The sequence below is a fragment of the Bombus bifarius genome, unplaced genomic scaffold (assembly GCF_011952205.1).
Source record: "Bombus bifarius isolate JDL3187 unplaced genomic scaffold, Bbif_JDL3187 scf7180000007978, whole genome shotgun sequence".
Taxonomy (NCBI): domain Eukaryota; kingdom Metazoa; phylum Arthropoda; class Insecta; order Hymenoptera; family Apidae; genus Bombus; species Bombus bifarius.
This window is the reverse complement of record NW_022884363.1, coordinates 326,316-345,373: the sequence shown is the minus strand read 5'-3', so window position 1 is coordinate 345,373 and position 19,058 is coordinate 326,316. Positions and strand designations below refer to the sequence as shown.

Genomic DNA, 19,058 nt, shown 5'->3' with positions numbered 1-19,058 from the left:
TGTTGCTGGACGAGACTTTATCCTCTCTTCTCTGTTCTTTTTCTCATTCTCCATACTCTCGAAGGACAGATACACCGAAAGGAGACGAAAACGGATAACAACGCACACCTCAAGACGGCAAAAGACCGACTGGAAAGCACGCGAGGGAGGGAAGTCCACTTGTTTCGGTGGGGGTACGATTTTCCGTGCGGCACGAGAGCAAGTGGAGAGGAGAATCATAGAGTGGGAGGTTCAAGCAGGAGGGTGGTGGGGGATCCAAGAGAAGAGGGGATACTCGTGTCGCGCGATAACCGTCGTCGAGGTGCAAACCAGCCGCGAATTCGAAAGGCGGCCAGTTGCTGTTCGCGCGTCGTCTGCGTCGCGTCGCGGGTATATCGTGTCGAGATATCGAGGTAAAGATCATCTTGTCTACGCATCATCTTTATTTTGTACTCTCGCGACGTTCAAGTCGTTCCCCACCTCTCGAACGATTCTACGCGGTTAACGTAGTTTACTACGCAACAACAGTGTGTTTCACCTTCGATCGTTTATCATACTTTAAGAATAAAGAGGAAAAAGAAAAAAAAAGAGCACAAGTCCCTTCCGGATTCGAGAAAGTGTCTAACAACAGGAGAACCTGTGAAAAGTTCACTTGATCGAGGATCACACGACGCAAAAGGTTACAGAGGCGTCGATCGCGCGCGGCTCTTTCTCTCTCGATCCTCGAGACGAACGCTTGACCTTCTATCGGTGACAATTCGTGCGAGCCGCGGGGAACATCCTCGAAAGATCGTTGCATAATTCTGACACAGCGGTAGCATAAACGATGACGTTAGAACGAACGCGTCGCGAAATCCCGATGGATTTTTCCGTAGCTGAAGCAAACAGTGGGTGTGCCTGTCCGCCTAGAGCCACGTAGATGAGAACTCGGTCAATGAGTCGCGTTATCTCGTCCACAACCATCAACGATGTCGCGGAAATAGGACTGACAGTCGATTTCGAGGACAAACCGAAACTTCGGATACTCGATGGATCGGTGTCTGATTATCGAATCATTCCCGTAACGCATCGTTTCCCACGTGGCACATACGTGCGTGCGGTCGCGCGCGTGTCAGCCGTGTATCGTCTTCGATAGAGCTGCGCTCCGATAGAGGAATTCAATTTAATCGTCGATCAACTCGATCGTTCATCTCCCTTCCATCGCTGCGAACGTTTTCTCCTCCAACTTAGTCCCACTTTTTCACATTCTTCCTAGGAATGAAATCCTCTTGTAAAACTTCTTCGACTACTAATTCGTTGGTTTCTTCGACCAGCGACCAACAATAACTTGACACTGGCAAACCCATAAATGGAACAACGTATGGTAATTGTTCACACCAGACGCGTCGTCCGGCACGCAGCTGTCGATCCACCGAGACGTTCTGCCAACATATTTTTCCTCGCAGCTGCATAGTGTACAACACTGCACGGCGTATATATGTATAGGTTTCGAAGGGCAACTATATCGGTTTCCGATGCGATCGTTTAGTCGCAACTGCACGTTTAACGTCGTTCGAGGCTACGACATCGATACTTCCGTGTTTACCCTATGCTTGCGCCAAATACCGAAAGAAATTTCACCGGTGCCCACTCGGATTTCCCACGATTTTTTTTCCCAAAAACTCGACGTATGCACCGCACTCGACCTCTCGGCTGGAGCGCACTCGCGCGGTAAATTGGCTTTGCCCGATGCACGCGTTTTATCGCGCGTAACGATTTGTGTAACAGCATAATTTCTCGACAGGTTCGTTCGTAGCGGATAAAAATAACGATCGCCAGAGCTCGCTCTTCACCGCTTCGACTCTCTCTCTCTCTCTCTTTCTCTCTCTCTCTCTCTCTCTCCCCACCCTTACTTCTTTTTGTAAAATTCATGGATCTAACGGAAAATCTGTTTCCACGAGAGAAATGTTATCCGAATAATCGAAGTAAATGATCAAAATAGGTCAATGTACAAACGATAACAGTCGCGCGCTACTTATCGAAGATTAACGTATCGGGTATACGGCATCGTTTCGAATCACAGATGATATTGGCTTGATACCGGGGAAACGATCGCGAATCAATCGCCACAGAATCTCTTTTCATGCCTCGTAAATCGACTTTCGTCGTCGATTCTTCTGCCGCCAAGCGAACTGTCGATAGAAACAACGGAACAGCTTTGTACACATATACCTTGTCCTGATAATAACGGATCGGATCGTTGGTGAAGTTCTTCGAATAAAATAACGTCCGTGGAATTCGATTGGACTGGAAAAACGATTCCCTTCTACGAGAGAATACCAGCAGCTATCCCTTGATCCGCGCCACTTCCAAGAGACCGATTAATCGAAACCCTTCAATATATATATCGGAACGATAGCTATAGCACGAGGGCCGTGATTGCGGGATTATCCGTTGTCTCACTCAACTAACGGGTAGAGTTTGACCTTCGAAATATCCCACCTTAATCCTTTAAGGGCGGACGTAAGGAAGTCTCACCCCCCGAGCGAGTTTCGACGATCGAAAGGGTGCCCTTTCCTCTTCCTCTCGTTCCCCTCCGTTATCGGTGGTTGAGAATTGCCAGCGATTTACCGGTTCGTAGAAGTCACGGCGACGATAGCCGTGAAACGGAAGATAAGAAATGGAAATAAAAAACGAAAACGATTGTGGTTGAAAGTGGTTGAAGAAAGAAAAGGGGGTGTGGGAGAAACGCTGTTGAAAATCTTTCGCGTCTAGAATCTCGAATAAGATGCACCTTGCGGCACACCTCGAGCGTATTTTCCGTGCAGACTCGGCGAGCAGACGGGTAGACGGTCGCGTGGGCCGCGTGTTCCCGCAAGCGTGTAACACGAAGGAACGCGACAAACCGTTCGAGTACGGGGTCGAGCGGAGGAAGAGTCACGTAACAGGAAGCGATTTACTCGTGCGTCTCGTGGTTGTCGCGTGTCGTGGAAATCGAGTGTGAGTAGAGCAACGTTACGAAAGAGGCGAGTCCTAGGATACTACAGCACAGAATCTAAGCAAATAGCCTAGAACGGGAATATATGAATATCCATTAAGGAGAAGTAAATCAGCCGCAGCGAAATGTTTAACCAGTCGACCACAAAAATCGTTCCGTGGACGAGGTCGAATAATTTCCTCGAGAGAACATCCTTCGCTGGCAAACAAAATCTATACACATACGCGCAGCTTCTCTATCGCTCCTTCCGCGAGCTAATTTTCTATCTACGTCAACCCAGCCTTACCACTACCATCGATTCATCCATCGACTCTCTTTCTCTCCTCTCTCTTTGCTCGTTTCGTTTCACTCGTTTCGTTTTTCTCGTTACGTATGCACGTTCGATCCTGGCTAGTCTCTCTTGCTACTGTCGGTGTTTTCCAGCTGTGTCTCTGGCTGGTATACGCGTTCGTTCTTCCGAGTCTCGTCGCGGTTCGTTTGTTCGTTAGTTGTGTTGTAGCCGTGTCGCCCAGAAAGCGATGTCAGTGTGCGCCGGTGGCCAATTAATCGCTCACGCTCGATCGCACTCGCGCTCCGCGTTGTGTTGATCGGTGTCGGAGAAAAATGCGAATTCCGAGCGGAAATACGATGTACAAAGAAGCGTATCGATTCGAAGGGAAAACCGGTTGGCGCGCGCGCTCGTTACCAACTTGCGGGCGGTTCGCTTCGATCGTTTCGCGATCGTTCAACATTTTTGCCGCGTGGTACCTTTTAAACGAGCGAGGGAACAGCCGATCTGGTACACAAGAAGATCCAGTTGCTCGATGTTGCACCACGTCGCCTTTAATTCTTCGCCAACGACTCTTTGAATTTTCAGCTCGAGATGCGCGAGAGAGTGCAGTAATTAGAGGGGAAAGAAATGAAAGCGTTTGTTCTCTGATGGCGTGCTCAAAGGTTCGAGAAAGACTGAATCGAACAGCAGAGGGAAATTGAATGTTCGCTAAAGAATCCAGCGTCGTACTGTCGCGGCAGTCTATCTGACAACTTTCAGTCGTGCCCCCTCGACGCGTAAACATAATTACGTTTATTACCATTCGCAGTGACAGACGGGATTAACGGAGACCTCGTCCGAGATGACGCGTAATGACGCGTTAAAATCTTTTAATTCGCCGAAGCGACGAACAAGAAAATCGACCCGTGTGCTCGTTAGATTAATCAACAAGTCGACTCGAGTTTTTGATATCGCCGTAAAGCTCGGCCTGTAGAAAACAGACAGAGACAGAGACAGAGAGAGGGCTAGAAAGAACCGGAAGAAATTAAGAGCACAGCCAGTCGAGAGGAGTCAAGCTCGCGGAAAAATTCTTCTCCGACCTTTTCGAATCGGACCCGTCTTTCATTCGCGCCACCCTTTTCACGGCCATTGATGCGCTGTTTCTCTTCATCCAACCCCTCTACATCGCCTTGTATTCTCGCTCGACGAATGGAAAGTTAATTCATTAAAATCGCCTGCTACCTTCCTACAAACGAACTTTCTTTGCCGTTTTCGCGCCGAATTAGCGCAAGCTTTGCCTTTTCTCTCTGAAGAATCTTTCTGTTCGTACAACCGGCTTGACTATACTAAGCCTGTGATCTCTCATCCCGAGAGTAGTTTTGATTCCGAGCAGAATTACCAGACAAGTGAGTGTTGAGGAATACGAGTCGATGGTTCAACTTATTTTCGAAGAAGAAAAAAAGATTACTCTGCCAGGATTTAACGGTGTTTCCGAGTAAGGAACGCTGGTTCTTCGTTCGTTAAACACTGGAATATTTAAAAGCGACCGCGTCGTCGGACACGAGACTGTGACACGTGCGTTCGCGCGACACTGGCCGACCGGGTCTCGAGAATGCCGCGAAATTGCGGCTTAATGAACAGTCGTTTCACCGAGGAGCCGAAGCAAGGGAACGGTTATTTGCCGCTACCTCGATAATCCGTGCATCTTTTCTTATTTCGCGCCACTCTTGAAAATACGTTCATTCACCGGAAGATCGTTCAGATACGCCCACGCTCGTATTGTTTCGATGGAATTTTTACTCGGTAGCGAAGGATCGTAGCGAGTATTCGAGAAACACAAAGAACAGTGATCGTTTCTATGGAACTAGCTAAATGAAAAGGAAGTCAGACAAATATCGTTAACCTTTTCATAGTATAACATAAGAGAGTTGAACAAGCTGTCAAATATAGCATTATAAATTTCACGTTTCAAGCGTTATTACACGTAAGGCGATTATTGAAATTTATTGCCCGTGATAAGTGGAATGTATTAAAATGTAATTCATTTTCTGACACGATCTGACACGAATTTTTTGTTACTCTATTACATTGTCAAAGGATTAATTTCGTAATATCGATGATACGCAGACTTGTATATCTATAGGTAAAAAATTTTATTCCATTCACTCACCTATAACTTATTATATTCTATCAGGATATCACTGTACCGTAACCGAACAATCGTCACACGCTAATTATCAGTTCCTCGATTCCAAACTAACGTAAAAATCTATAACGAGTTGTAATCCTTTCTCTGTCACAACCAAACAGAATTTAGCTTACAGAGAGTTGAAAAAGTTTCACCGCGATAACGAGTAGACGTATTTGAACGACCTCCTCGAAACTAGATCAAAAATTCCGCGCAATATACATACATACGTTTGTAAACAAGCTGATATTAGTAGATAGGAGACTCGGTGTCACGACAGTTTGATCCACGCAATTACGCAACGCTCGAACGATAGCAATTACAAGCAAACGTCTCGACGCGCTTTTACACGATCCGGCAACGCGTATACGACAGTGGAATACGGTAAAACCATATCCATTCCACGTTATAACGACAGCGAAAATATTCGAATAAATTCTTTTCTGAAGCAACACGACTAACTCTGTGTAAAAGTAATTATCACGCAATACTTACAATAAAGTCCTCTTTATCGTGCAAAAGTTATTACATAACTCTAATTTTCGAGTCAATTCGACATGCATATCGCGACTTAAATTTGCAGCAAAGCACAGTGATGAAACGCAGCGAATCGATTACAAATACCGTCCTTGTTTAAACAAGATACCCTTCCACCTCCAAAATTTATTGTCACATACACACATATGTATACATATATGGAATCTTTTTAAGGAATTTTGCGATCGCGTTATACGAAAGCGCGCTAGCAATTTCCTGATCGCGTTATACGAGATTCTACTGTATTTGCCCTGGAATCGAAGTGGAATGGAGGGGCTGTTGTATGTCGTATTCTATGTTAGAGAACGTAGCAACGGTGAATTTAGTCTGCATCAGGCTGCGCTCGAGCAATCGAGAAGTACAGCGTAACTGTGTAATCGCGTTCGCGTTCCCCGAAGGGCAAAATGTTTAACTTGAAACGGCATGTGTATCGAGCGTGTGCCAGCTCGGTGCACGCGTGTCACGTGCTTTTCGAGCACCGAATCCCGTCAGGAGAGAAGTTGCGCGCCACTTGCTCGCTCCAAGCATATGTAAAAGAATAATGGCCTCGCGTATGCGTTTTCAAACGTAAATCAGTTCGGCTGGACTTGCCAGCAACTGTTTCGTATGGCTCAAATCTATGTTCTTGAAACGTTGCTAGATTCTCCGAAGTCTGTTCCTTCTTCCTCCTTTTCTATCTCTTTCTTCATTTGCTTTCTTTCGAGACGAAAACAGACGACGTTGAAAGAACGATCGACCAGCAACGATTGACACGAGGAAGAAGGATCTCGCGTGGGTCGAGATTCTTTAAGTTTTTAAACACGACGACACGCGCAGTCAGGCGACGCGTCAAAGTCCCCGATAGCGACGGAATGTAGGGAGACGTTTATAATTAGTCATGCGAGAGTACACAGAGAGAAAGGAAAGCTAAAGAGAGATTATAGCGTAGTCGTGAGTAACGAGATCACGAGGATTTTTCATCGCGACGCACGCCTCTGTGATTCACTGTCGTAACGATAGCACGTGTTATTCTCTTTTCGTTCGGTGAATAAAAATCGGCCAGAAGGTAAACAAAATACGTAATAGAGGGAATTCTCGTTCACGTAGATGCAGTACCGTGAACGAGATAACGATCTTGTGGGTTAGAGTGGCTCGATTTATCAAATCGGATCACGTCGACGAGAAAGTAGAGAAAAATTCGTAGAATCTTCTCGAGAGAGAGAGCAGGCGAGGGACGTTAGAACCACCCAAGAATTTCACCATTTTTCTATCGTTCCAGCTGGAATTTCGGACAACGTCGAATGGGAGTATAAAAATCCGTGGAAACTGGTCGTGATGCTGAACGATGTTGCACGGTATCGTGGGTGTAATTGGATGTTTCCGGTCGAACGAAGGAAAATAACGACGGAGATGACGTCGTAGTCGAACTGGAACCGTCTCGCGACAGCTCGAATGACGACCTTTCGGAGTGAAGCATCTACGAAAGTTGTCCAGAAGGAGAGATTATGATCCTGACTGCAATATGACCGACAGAATTACATAGTGGCGCGTGGCGTGTCAGACCCGACACGGGACTAGTGCGTTCTCCGCCCTTTTCGCCGACTATCATCGTGTGATTTGTGTTTCGACGTCGACGCTATATATCGTTGAAGGGGGGGCTTTCTGGAGAGTGGTGTGATTGAATTCGTGGAAAATCCAAGACGCAAACATGTCGAGACGGCATCCAAGTCGACTCGACGTAGAATCAGCTAGTACGGACTGAGTGTAAACGCGTGAAAAAAAGAGGCTACTGGTTAAAATAAAGGGAGCAAAGACGGTATAAAAGAAGACGAGAAGAGAGGAGAAGAGGATAAGAGAAAAGAAAGAAGAGGGTGGATCGAGAACGTGAGCCGAGGCGCAAAATGGGAGCAACGAAATTCGTGTTGGGAAGCGCTATCCTCGGACTCTTTTGGTGTGGCTTGTTCAAGGGTGCCCTAACCAATTCGATGAACAGGTGCGACTATCCTCCATGCTTCTGCGATCCTCACGGCAGGCTGACCTGCGACTGTAAAGAGGAAGGAGAGGTATGTTCCCCGTAGACGTAGCCTAAGAAACTCTGCTTATCTCTCTAACGTTACAACGCGACTCGATCTTATCGTACGAGAAATATACACCTAACACGGTCGAGATCGTGGAAGGGAATAAAAGGAGAGAGACGTCCTGGGAGAGGAATTCGTAGGGACTAGCGAAGTTTACGCGGGTCGTTCTAAATCTCGGCGAGCGCCGTTCACAACCCTCCGAGAAGAAAGAAACTTCTCTCTCCCTGTTCGGTCTGGCGCGAAATAGCTCATCGCGTTTAACTTGGCCCCTTTCGTTTCGTCGATTTCATTTCGTGCCTCTGGCCCAGGAGAGCCGTCCTCTCCGGGCCAATCGTCGTCTCGAATCTTTTCTTACTGCATCCCTCCGTCCTCCGTCTTCGATCTCTCTCTCTCTCTCTCTCTCTCTCTCTCTCTCTTGCTTCCCTATTTTACTCCCCTTCTTTCCCACGAATTCGACGATAGACCGCAGCCAGCCGTTTTTATCTCACGAAAAATCGCAGACAATGCAACATCAGGGTCCGGCAACATCTTCTTTCTTCGCCGTGCTATATTATTCCGCGATGGCTTAAACTATCGAACGAGGAAAAGATAAAGACCTAAATCGAGTCTGCACGCAACAGAGAGCGGCCGTGTGTATAACGCTCTCGATTTTTCGAGGCACGAGACTTTTTAGCGGATAAATTACACGAACGGTCGTTATCGCGGCCGGAACCCGAGTTACGTGCGATCCGATCGTCGTTCCATCATCGCGTCGATTCCACCGGAGCCACCCCTCGACTAAAAGCGTGCCGAGCCCCAGGAAGAAATATAAAGCACGCCGCAACGAGGGGTTGTCAAAATAAAAACGGAAGACAAGGGAGAGAGGCTAATCTCAGAGGCGCGTAGGGGTTCCCGCGTAAATTGCGAGGGCGGTGCGGCCAGCTCACGCAGAGCAAAACCTCCATAAATTAAAGCGTGTTTACGCAAATCGCAGGCCAGACGTTGCTGGCAGGTAGGTAAGGTGCGCGGCCTCTTCCCACCCGTCTTCCACCCCGCCCTTCATCCTCGCCCTTCTTCTCCGATATTTATTACACCGGTCTGATTCAGGTAACAGCCCCCACCTTGGGAAAAATGCTACATGCTGGGAAAAATGACAGCCGCTCTTGACGGATCGCGGTCACGTGAAGACCTTTCTCCAGGGAAACCATCACCACCCGCTTCTTCCTTTAAACCTGCTGTTCTCCTCGTTTCTTCTTCATTTCGTAGAGTATAGTAAAAATTCATTCGTGAAAAGCGTGAAATATAAAAAGTTGGTAACATTGTATCGAACACCGAAAACAAATATTTAAAAAGTATTTACGTTTTAGTGATATCTTTCGCCAGATGTACATACCATCCATTTAGGATTATACGAATCCCAAGAGAACAACATGGTTAAATCTGTCCCTGCTTTCTTTTACATTTTCCGCTTGATCGTAATCATACTTCGAATCTTCGATATCGTATTTTTGACGAAATAAATGAAAAACCACGCAAGAAAATAAGACGGTTTCGAAGAATGGAAAGAAGCTCGCGAGATTCGATATATCTGGATCGAAATAGCTTGTATGTACGTCGTATGTTATTGAGAGGAGGAGTTGTCTCAAGGTCCCGCCTCGAATCACCTATTATTACACCTACGAATTCCAGTACACAATGAAGTTTCGTTTATCGCGCGCCCTTGGAAGCATCCCGGCGTCGTTATGGGCCGAGATAAAGCGTTCTTTATCCCCGGGGATACAGGTCGGTACGTTTCCAAGCGACGCGACGGGAGAATTACGCCGCGCGCCGTGCCACAGTCCGAGGCACAATGCCGTAAACTCGATCCGTAAAGCTCTCGTCCGTGACGAAATGTCCGCGGGAAGCAAACACCGGTTACACGTCGTGAAAACCAATCGGCTCGAACGTGCCGCCATTTGTTCCACGAATGTTAAAAAGAAGTCGTAGAAGAATAAGATTTACCAGCGAAACGATAAATTTCCACGAGCTCCGAAGAGCTCGGTGAATTTTAAATCCGAGTGAAATCGGCGACGATACATAAACTGGATTGGTTCGAGCGGCACGATTAAATGTTACGTAATAGATAGCTGAATCTATATGAATCCTCGATCCGCCGATATTTACCAGCAGAGTAAATTCTCGAAACTGACACCTTACGAACGTTTCGCGTAGATCGGAGCTCGCATTTTTTACTTCCCGTTGATACAGCGTGAAAATGCTTGCTGCGAGAATTCGCGATATAGTCGCGATCGCGACTCGCGTAGGCGCCTCGTGTCGCGTGCGCGAATAAAGGAAGTGGTCGATCGTGGGTCGGATAAATTACGGATCGAATATCATCGGCGTCGATGATCGCCTGGTCTGTCGTGGACAATCCAGACGACTGCTGCCGGATTCGACGAAGAACGTGGACGCTCCACGCGAGCTCTACGCGAATTTCAAGCAAGAAATGGATTTAGAATTGTCGATAATCAGGGGCATCGATTTACGATCGACAGAATACAGCGGTATTCAAAGATATCTTTGATAGAGACGTCGGCGTAACAGGAGACCAATTAGCAACGAGTTTCAAGAGGAGAATTCAAATCGACTCGGCCGTTGAATAAATGAGCGGAGCCAGCCGGCACCTTTTCGCGCGCTGTCTGCCAACTTGCCGGTAAAAGGGGTGAAACGTTGCTCGCAAAAGGACACAATGTATTCCGCGAAGGGAACTCGTTTCAGGAAAACCTTAGCTAACAACGAAGAAGAAGAAGAAGAAGTAAAGGAAGAAAATGGTGGTGAAAGAGGATAGAAAAAAGCAGAAAGCAAGAAAAAGAGGCGGCAACTTCTATAACGTATAGCGGGACCGCGAGTTCTGCCGTGGATTTCGCATAATACAGCCAGCATTTCACGAACACGCTCAGCCAATTTGTCGCGCCGTCAACTCGTGACTACGAATATATCGAGAGAGACTGGACGTCTCTCTTCCTCTCTCTCTCTCTCTCTCTCTCTTTTTCTGTCGTTCTCCCTTACCCCGTTCGAGTCCGACCTTACCGGTCTCTGTCTCGTTTTCTTGTTCCTCTTTTCCCATTTCCGCCGAGCTCATTGGAGTTTCTTATTCAGACCCATTATCTGCTTCTTGGCAGCCTTAGCAACGAGACGCTCGCCGGTACGAGTAATACGTAAAATCATTAGGTTCGCGTAATACGTTCAAGCTCGTATTTACACGAGCGAACCAAGACGATACCAACGATCCGGATAAAAAAGCTCGGCCCATTGTGTCATCGAGGAAAAGAAATTCGACGTTCCATGATCGTCTAGGAAACGATAGAAATGTCTTATCTTCTCTCTTTCTTTCGCTTTTTCTTCCTACATAGCTTCGTTTTGAAACAGGCGTGACGGTATTTTACTTTCGAGAAGAGAACACTCCTCCAGTCGTGCGTTCCGATGGCAGAGAGTCAACGGGGATAAAGTTGTCAAGCCCGCCGGCGGGCATTGAATAATTGACGCTACGGTAAATAATCGAGGGAACCTTTTAGCGGGTACAGCCTTAAACTCGGCCGCATTTCCCATAACGAGAGACGTCGAAATAAGGTACGAAAGGACGAAATAAAGAACGCGAGCCGCGCTCTGTGAGGCGCGTAAAAGTAATAGCCGTAAGCATTGAGCGGATGCAGGGAGGAGAACGTAAGGGTGCCATTTACGAGAAGGCGCTCGAATATGAAAATACTTGGAAAATGGAACCTCGATAGCGGAAACTGTCTCGAGGCACCAAACCGTAGAAAAAGGAACAACCATCTGGAACCTACCGGTGGAATTCGCCGTCGATTCGCGAAAACGATGATTACCAAGCCATTGACCTGTTATTTAATCGCCCACCACAGATGAAAGGAAATTATTTCAACACCAAAGCGCTTTCCCGATAGAGAAAATGCATACCACCGCGGTGGATGGTTAAAATGGGAGGTGTTCGTTATTCGACTAATAGAACATCTCGTATTTCTACCGTTTCTACGAACGTTATATTAAAAACGCGTTTCATTTACATTAAGCAAAAAGAGCAGCGAGTAAGAAATAAAATACAAGGGCAGAAAGTAATAACGCCCTCACAGGGGAAACTATTTCGCATAAATCCTCTACAGATTGTAAAAGGACGTCTTTGCATTCAATGGTCTCTCGCTGTTTTCCCTTTTGTTTCTCCTGCTTAGCGAGGAAGCTCGATTTACGATATGACTGTTAACGATTCCATAATCGAAAAACCAGAACGCGTTCGAATTTAATCCTCCATGAGGACAATTTCGTTTTCAGTCTCGTTTCATCGAATAATCTTAGTAATTGTTCCCCGATACGCGTGGCTCGTCGAAAATCGTCGAAACAGTCCCTTGCCAGGTATAATTTCATTAACGTCCCTAACGCGTCTCTAATCGATGTTCGCACTCGATGCGTTTTCTAATTAAAATTACGCTCAATGTTGTTTCATTGGATTGGTAAACACCCGAGGGACGACGCGTACCATTAAACTCGATGACCGTTTTTTCTCTAAAATCGATTCGTCGAACGTGGCAAGAGAATACGCTACGGATTAATTGGCGAAAATTTACGTTTCAACCCGTCATCAGGTATCAACGGTGTAATCGAGAAACAGTCTCTCGACGCTAAGCAGTCGCGTACTTTATGCTTATTTTTGATACTCGAAAACGTCTGCAGACTATGAGAGGTTACGCTCGATAGAATTACGTGCCGCGAAAGATACGCATGGGGGTTTAAGCCGAGAGAATAAAGAGCAGACGTTAAACAGGAATACCGCGTTGTCGTCGTTTCCTCCTGGTATTCCCGTCTCAACCCCATTCCACGCTATACAGTAACTTTCGTTTCTCACGGGAGAATAAGGCCGTAAGAAAACAAAATTTAAATTCTCGTGGAATCCATTGAAACGCTCGAATCGTTTCCTAATTATTAATTTGCATTTTGGAAAGCGGAGAATATTCCATGTTGCGCGTGTCCAGAGGCTTGTGCAAGCTCGTGGTACGCCATTGTAACCACGTTTGTACGTTCAACAGCGACGAAATCGTGGAAAAAAGAGAGGTCTGTCCCTCTGTGGACTGTGATGGACGGCGAGCAAACTCCGAGAGACGGAAACGAAAACGTTGGCTGGACGAGCGTGTAATTGTTCGAACGTGAAAAACGAGCTGTAGACGCGAAGACAAGTATTTCGGCTGTGGTAATCTTTTCTATGGCCGGAGATTGTGTGTCGGGAATTGACCAAGAACAATGAGACGGGAACAAAGATCGGACAGACGGAAAGGGACGAGAGGAGAGATTGCATCGGAGGCGAGACGGAGAAACGCGCGTGCCCGCGTTCGTACCTGAGCAAAAGGGGCACAAAGGTTTCTCTTTTATCGACGACGCACTACGTGGGCCGGGCCCTTCTTTATTTTCATCCGCTTCGCGCCCTCCTTTTTCCCCATTCACCACGCACGGCCTTCTTTCCATCCTTCATTCACCGCTTGTGTCGTGGCCAACCTCGAAACTCCTTCGTTCGCCGCGAACCCGCTGAATAATATACAACCTCCGCTCGTCCGTGGCTTAATAACCGCCTTCAACCGTTTTTTACCAAAACACGTCGCTCTGCCGAAACTCCGGCACGCTATTTTACAATCGTTTTACATCGAACTTGTCAACTTTGTTTTCCTTCTCTTTGTTCCAAGAAATTCCAACGAATTATTCCAAGTAGAAGAAACTTGCGAGCAGTTGAACGTACCGTAGCTAAGATAATTCGTTTATCTGTGCGTAGATTTCCGTGGAATCTATGATTACGCGAAGAACAACCTCGTTGAATCATCGGGCAATCGATGGAACGAACGCGCAGCGCTTTCCACGAGCGACTCGTTATCAGGTGTTCGTTAGCGAGGAAAAACGCGATAATCCGACGAATCGAGTCAGTGTACGCGAACGATATCTGGATCAGTTCCACCGCTGGTCGACACAAGCAGGTATGCGCGTGGCATTTCGCCATCGATTGTTTAACAAACAAGGAACCGCAAAGTGGCAGGTGGCATCGAGTACGCTTCGTTTGCAGTAACACTGACGTGCTCTGCAAGCCGCGTGCAAATGAATTAATAAAAACGCAAAATGAATGAGCAAATAACCGGTAGAAAAACGACGCGCCTGCATCTGAGTTAACGAGGTCGTTTATCCATCGACGAATTACCCATCTCTTTCCTTTTCCAAGACCGCTTTTCCTAGCGTGCTTCCGACTAGTTGAACGTGCCCTCGCAAAAGTATCTTTTTAAAGGAAGACAAACTCGAGAAACGATTCGCTGGACGTTGATGCTTTGTTATTCATCGACGAGAATCGACGAATACGAAACACAAAGCGAGAACGTGCATCGATAAACAGTACTGATGAAACAGTGTCAACGAAGAACGCCCACTTGTAATATATAACGAAGCATTTCAATGGCAGAGTAAACTACAGAGAAAGTATAAAAATCACGATAGACGTGAGAAAAAGTACAAAACATCGGGATCCGTGACCGAGTACCATTAGGTTTGAAAATTTTCGTAGCGACGTTTACCGGTGAAAATAGGAAAACCCTGGTGGCCAACTACGGAAAAGTTAAGCCGGTGATTACGATAACGATATTGGCCTGGTTAATAGCTAAGGGCGTGCGACACTACAGTCGCGCGCGTGTTCCCAACGATTAGGGTGGTTAAACGTAAAATTGCAGCTATTCAGCCTTTTATTAAGAGCCCGCGTCTGGTGCAACGGATTGCACGAGCTTGCGCGAGAAGTTTCATTTCTTCGCTATTTTCTACGTTCATCTTCGAATTTTCTAATTGTAGAAAATGTCCTAATCGTAGAAATTTTTAACGATCGAAAACCGAACGTGCTGATTAACCTCGTTTGTCTGATTTCAGGAATTGGTGTTAACCACCGATGGTGACAAAAGATTGAGCCCGCACACCAGCAGGATAGCGGTGAGCAATTGTTCGTCCGTGATCCTGATGAACTCGAGCCTAGCCTCGATGGTCGGACTCCGTGCGGTTGACCTGATCAACGTGGCGAACTTAAGCCTAGTCAGACAGAGCTTCGAGCTGTCCCCGCAGAATACACGCACACGAATATCCGTGAGGAACTGCAGCATCGACACGATACCGAGTTTCGTCTTTCGAGGTGACGTGGAAGCGATCATCTTCGAAAATGTAAGGATCGGCCAGCTGAGCGCGTTCTCGTTCGCGAATCTGGTACACACGGAGAAGCTGAAGCTGGAAAACTGTCGTATCGAGAGCATCGAGGCACAAGCGTTCAAGAAGTTCGACGTGGGCCACCTGCACGTGATCGGTAGTAGCTTCGGGGATCAGGTGCCCAGTAGGACGATGAACGATATCGAGGTTTACCACACTTTCATGCTAGACGGTGTGAAAATGGGTACAGTGAGAAGCGAAGCTTTCATCGTGAGGAGTCCACGGACTGTGGCAATACAAAATTGTATCGTAGAGAGCTTGGAAAGCGAGGCTTTCGACGTGACCGCGAGGGGGCCGGTGATAATCAAGAACAACAGCTTCGACAGCCTCTCGATAGGTGCTTTTCTCGGTATACGAGCGGATCCCGAAGCGAGAACACCACCTTCCTCCCTACCGACCAACCTACACGACCTTATCTTTAAGAATAACAGCGTGGTCAACTTCGAGGAGGGCTCGATGATGTTCGACCGGAGTAGCTTTCGTCTCGAGCTAGACAACCTCTTGGTCGATCAACCGTGCGACTGTCAGATGTTGCCCATATGGAAGAACAACATTCTCAATTACACGAACGTCTACTCGAGGTTTTACACCAAACAGAACACCGGACTACCCCGTACGTTATCGCCTCAGGACGCCATCAACGAAACGCCCGAAACGTTCCTTTGCTCCGATGGCGAAGTGAACGGGGTGCCAACGAGTTTCATCGAATACGAGACACGACATTGTTCACTGGGTGGATCTATACTAGTCTTCGTCCTGATCATCGCGGGCTTACTCGTGCTACTGATACTGCTCATCTGTCTGATCATCTGGTGCTGCAGAAGGCGTCGTCGAAACAGCAGGAAGAAATGGACCAGCGTGCCGATGAACGCACCTGACGTCGTGTCGAAGAAGAACGGGGTGATCGGCAGAGAAGCGGCCTCGTCGGCCGCACCGGTCGACAGCCGGATAACGATGGTCGTGCCCGATGGCAGGCTCTACAGGGAGACCGAGTTTCACGTGATCGTTGAGAAGGCCGAACCATTGACTACCGAATTGTAACGAGAACCTTCACACGGCTCGACGACGAGGGCCGTGGTAGCTCAAGTCGAAGAAGAATTCGAGTGGTCCGACACTTCGAGCCGTTTTCGCGTGTACAAGCTGTGAACCGGACCAGGACAAGACGATGTACTTTAAACCGGTGCTGGTCAACGATGTGTGACGAACACGTGCACCGGTTTCTCAGTGCGAGTTAAGAGAGTCGTGGAGAGTTTGTGTAACACGCGTATAGTGATCGATGTATATGGTGATCGTTAACGTTCAGGACTAGAGCGGAACTCTTCTAACGAAGAACGCGATCCAACGCACTTCCTCTATGAAGGAGGTTCCTCGAAGAAATTTTTCACGTACTATTATCGACAGAGCCGTGTTGCGTCTAAACGAAAATAGAACGAGAGATATCGATCTCGAATCTCTCTTGTTTTCAATTTAATCGACTATCCTCCTAGTACAAGGCAGTTCGTAAGCTTCCATAATTTACATATCACGAACGAACGCCAATTATCCAACGCGCCTCACCCTGCTCCCATTTTTTTTTCTCTCTTCTTCGTTCTCGTCCTCTTTGAACGCAGTCACGTTCCTCTTCACAATTAAGAGTTTTTCCTCTCTTCCACGATCGAGGTCACGTGCATGGATAATCGGCGCGTCGTTGTTAGTTAAGTTTATCGTGTTAAGTAGCTTCCAAAAGAGGGCCAGTGTCGTTTCGCGAAGATTGGAACGGAGCTTCGACGAACCGATACACGCAAGGAAAAAAAGGCAAAGAGATAACGAGAGAGAGAGAGAGAGAGAGAGAGAGAGGCGAGAAAGAAGAACAGGAGACGAGACGAGAAAAGTGTACAAAAGAGAGCGATCGAAGGCAAATCCTAAACTCGCTGACTTGTGTAAGATACGCGATTGGATCGACCTTTCGTACTTCGTCGTATTTAAGTTTATCGATCGATAGCACGCTTGTCGACGCACCGCGTCGCGCGTTGATCAACGTTTCAAGCGAATGCATGCTGTGTGAACCAACAACCGACAAATTATCTAACGATGATCGCGCGTTCGCTCGGAAACCAGTGCCATCCCTATACAGATGTGAGTTCGTGCATAATTCATTTAAAGACACGTTCGATCCTCGAAGCAAAAGAGAAAATACGAAATAGAAGGTAGCTGAATATTCGTGAGTTCGAAACGAACCGAGAACCAAAATTATTCACCCTCTTAACGCCCCTCCTCCCAGCCCAATCACTGTACTACCTACTTCGATTCTAATTGCGTTTCTAATCGCAATTATGCTTGTAACACAATAAAAGATATTACCTGACACCCCTTGACAATACGAAATAATGAATCGATATGCGAATATATCTGATATTACTATTAAGCGCAGAGAAAACGAAGATAGCGTACTATGAAGTGAGATAATCGAATCTTGTAATCTACGTTATCTACACGTCATAGATCAACGAAACTTACATTACGAGAGCTCGTTACATTAACGAGAAAATTTTCGTTCCGTTTCGATGTAACAAACAACGAGCGTAGCTCGATTCTTCTCAAGTGTTCAAAACCCTTTCTCCCCACCCGATCCTTGCGTATTCGTTAATTTATTGTATTATTTCACTGCGACATGTTTTATTTATGAGCTTTGGACTTAACCAATAAATTGTTGTTATTGTTATCATTCCGATCGGTATCTAATTTTGATAAACGAGCGGCGAGGGACACCCTCGGCGAACCCAATCGATTCATCACGACGCAAACGATTCGCGTTTACGAATTCCCTCGCTAATCTCGAAAGCGTGCAAGTCCCTGACTAATGCGCGCATACGTTCAACGTAAAACCACAACCGACTGTCGCGCTTAAGTATCGTTCCACGCTCCTCGAGCTACCGCTTCCAGTGTGATTAATAGACCCGATATAATTCGTCGTCCTCTCTATTTCATCAAGGTAAGCACCGGTGGTATTTTACTCGTCGAAGATGAGAGCACGTGAAGCAGGTACGAGGTGAAAGGTAGCCTTTGGAATTCGAAAAACGAAGAAACGCCGCGGTATACCTATTACGTTGAACGAGAACGACTCGTAAAAGACGATTCGTTCGATGTTGGAATGGACCGTTTTGCGTTTTAAAGTACAATGCCGAAGTAGTACCGTAAGCGGAGTTCTGTGGCATCGCGTGTGCAGCTATCTCGCGCACGTGTTAGCCATGCATTATTGATATCGCCACCACTTGCTCCACACGTAACGACTCTTGCAGCGTTGTTTCTTTTTATCCTCGAGCGTCGAGCAAAAATTGGTTCTCTCTGAGTTTCTCGAGATTATTCAGCGACCTTCCCGTCGTTACCTTGAGCTTCGTCCAAGCACGCCCAATTAGAGATCGCGCGCGAAGAAGTAGCGCAAGTCCAATGGAAGCTGGACTCAACTACCAGCTCTATATGTATTCACGCGTATAAATCCACGAGCGCACGCGCGAATATACAAGTACAATTATCGTACTTTGATGAAAGATTAAGTTTTTCTAAGGACATTTTAGTTGTAATTATCGTGAGACTGTGATATAACGACAGCCGATTGTATAATTTGTTTTACATTGACAAGGACGTCGTACCATCGATAACGAGGAGATAATAAAGATGAAGTTGATGCATAGTACACGACAATCAATTAGATACCTGATATTCCTAAAATATATCTCACATATCCTACTTCAGTATATCGCTTCCTTTTTCTCTTTACGCGTAATTATAGATACGAATTCACGTAACGTGTTTATGAAAAAATTTACGATATATCGTCATTGAATCGAT

The 19,058-nt window shown here is 46.6% G+C and overlaps 2 protein-coding genes across 9 annotated transcripts in view; one reads left to right on the top strand and one right to left on the bottom strand.

Annotated features, from left to right (window-relative positions):
* The window catches only part of LOC117204381 (E3 ubiquitin-protein ligase MYCBP2-like), a 257,171-nt gene that overhangs the window by 231,789 nt on the left and 6,324 nt on the right, over nt 1-19,058 (bottom strand). The gene's annotated exons all lie outside the window — the stretch shown is intronic.
* Nucleotides 240-18,900, top strand: LOC117204385. 2 transcript variants are annotated; one of them, XM_033441728.1, is made up of 3 exons: nt 240-392; nt 7,190-7,973; nt 14,904-18,900. In XM_033441728.1, exons 2-3 carry the CDS (start codon nt 7,812-7,814, stop codon nt 16,269-16,271), a joined length of 1,530 nt encoding a protein of 509 aa, XP_033297619.1. In that variant the 5' UTR covers nt 240-392; nt 7,190-7,811; the 3' UTR covers nt 16,272-18,900. The 2 variants fall into 2 exon arrangements, with proteins under 2 accessions (XP_033297619.1, XP_033297620.1); XM_033441729.1 differs by lacking the exon at nt 240-392 and adding an exon at nt 6,037-6,976.

What these genes read in the sequence shown, in the direction of transcription:
- LOC117204385 (XM_033441728.1), top strand. Translation starts at nt 7,812, where the DNA reads ATGGGAGCAACGAAATTCGTGTTGGGAAGCGCTATCCTCGGACTCTTT. An exon ending in ACTGTAAAGAGGAAGGAGAG is followed by an intron (nt 7,974 to 14,903) that starts GTATGTTCCCCG and finishes GTCTGATTTCAG; the next exon opens with GAATTGGTGTTAACCACCGA.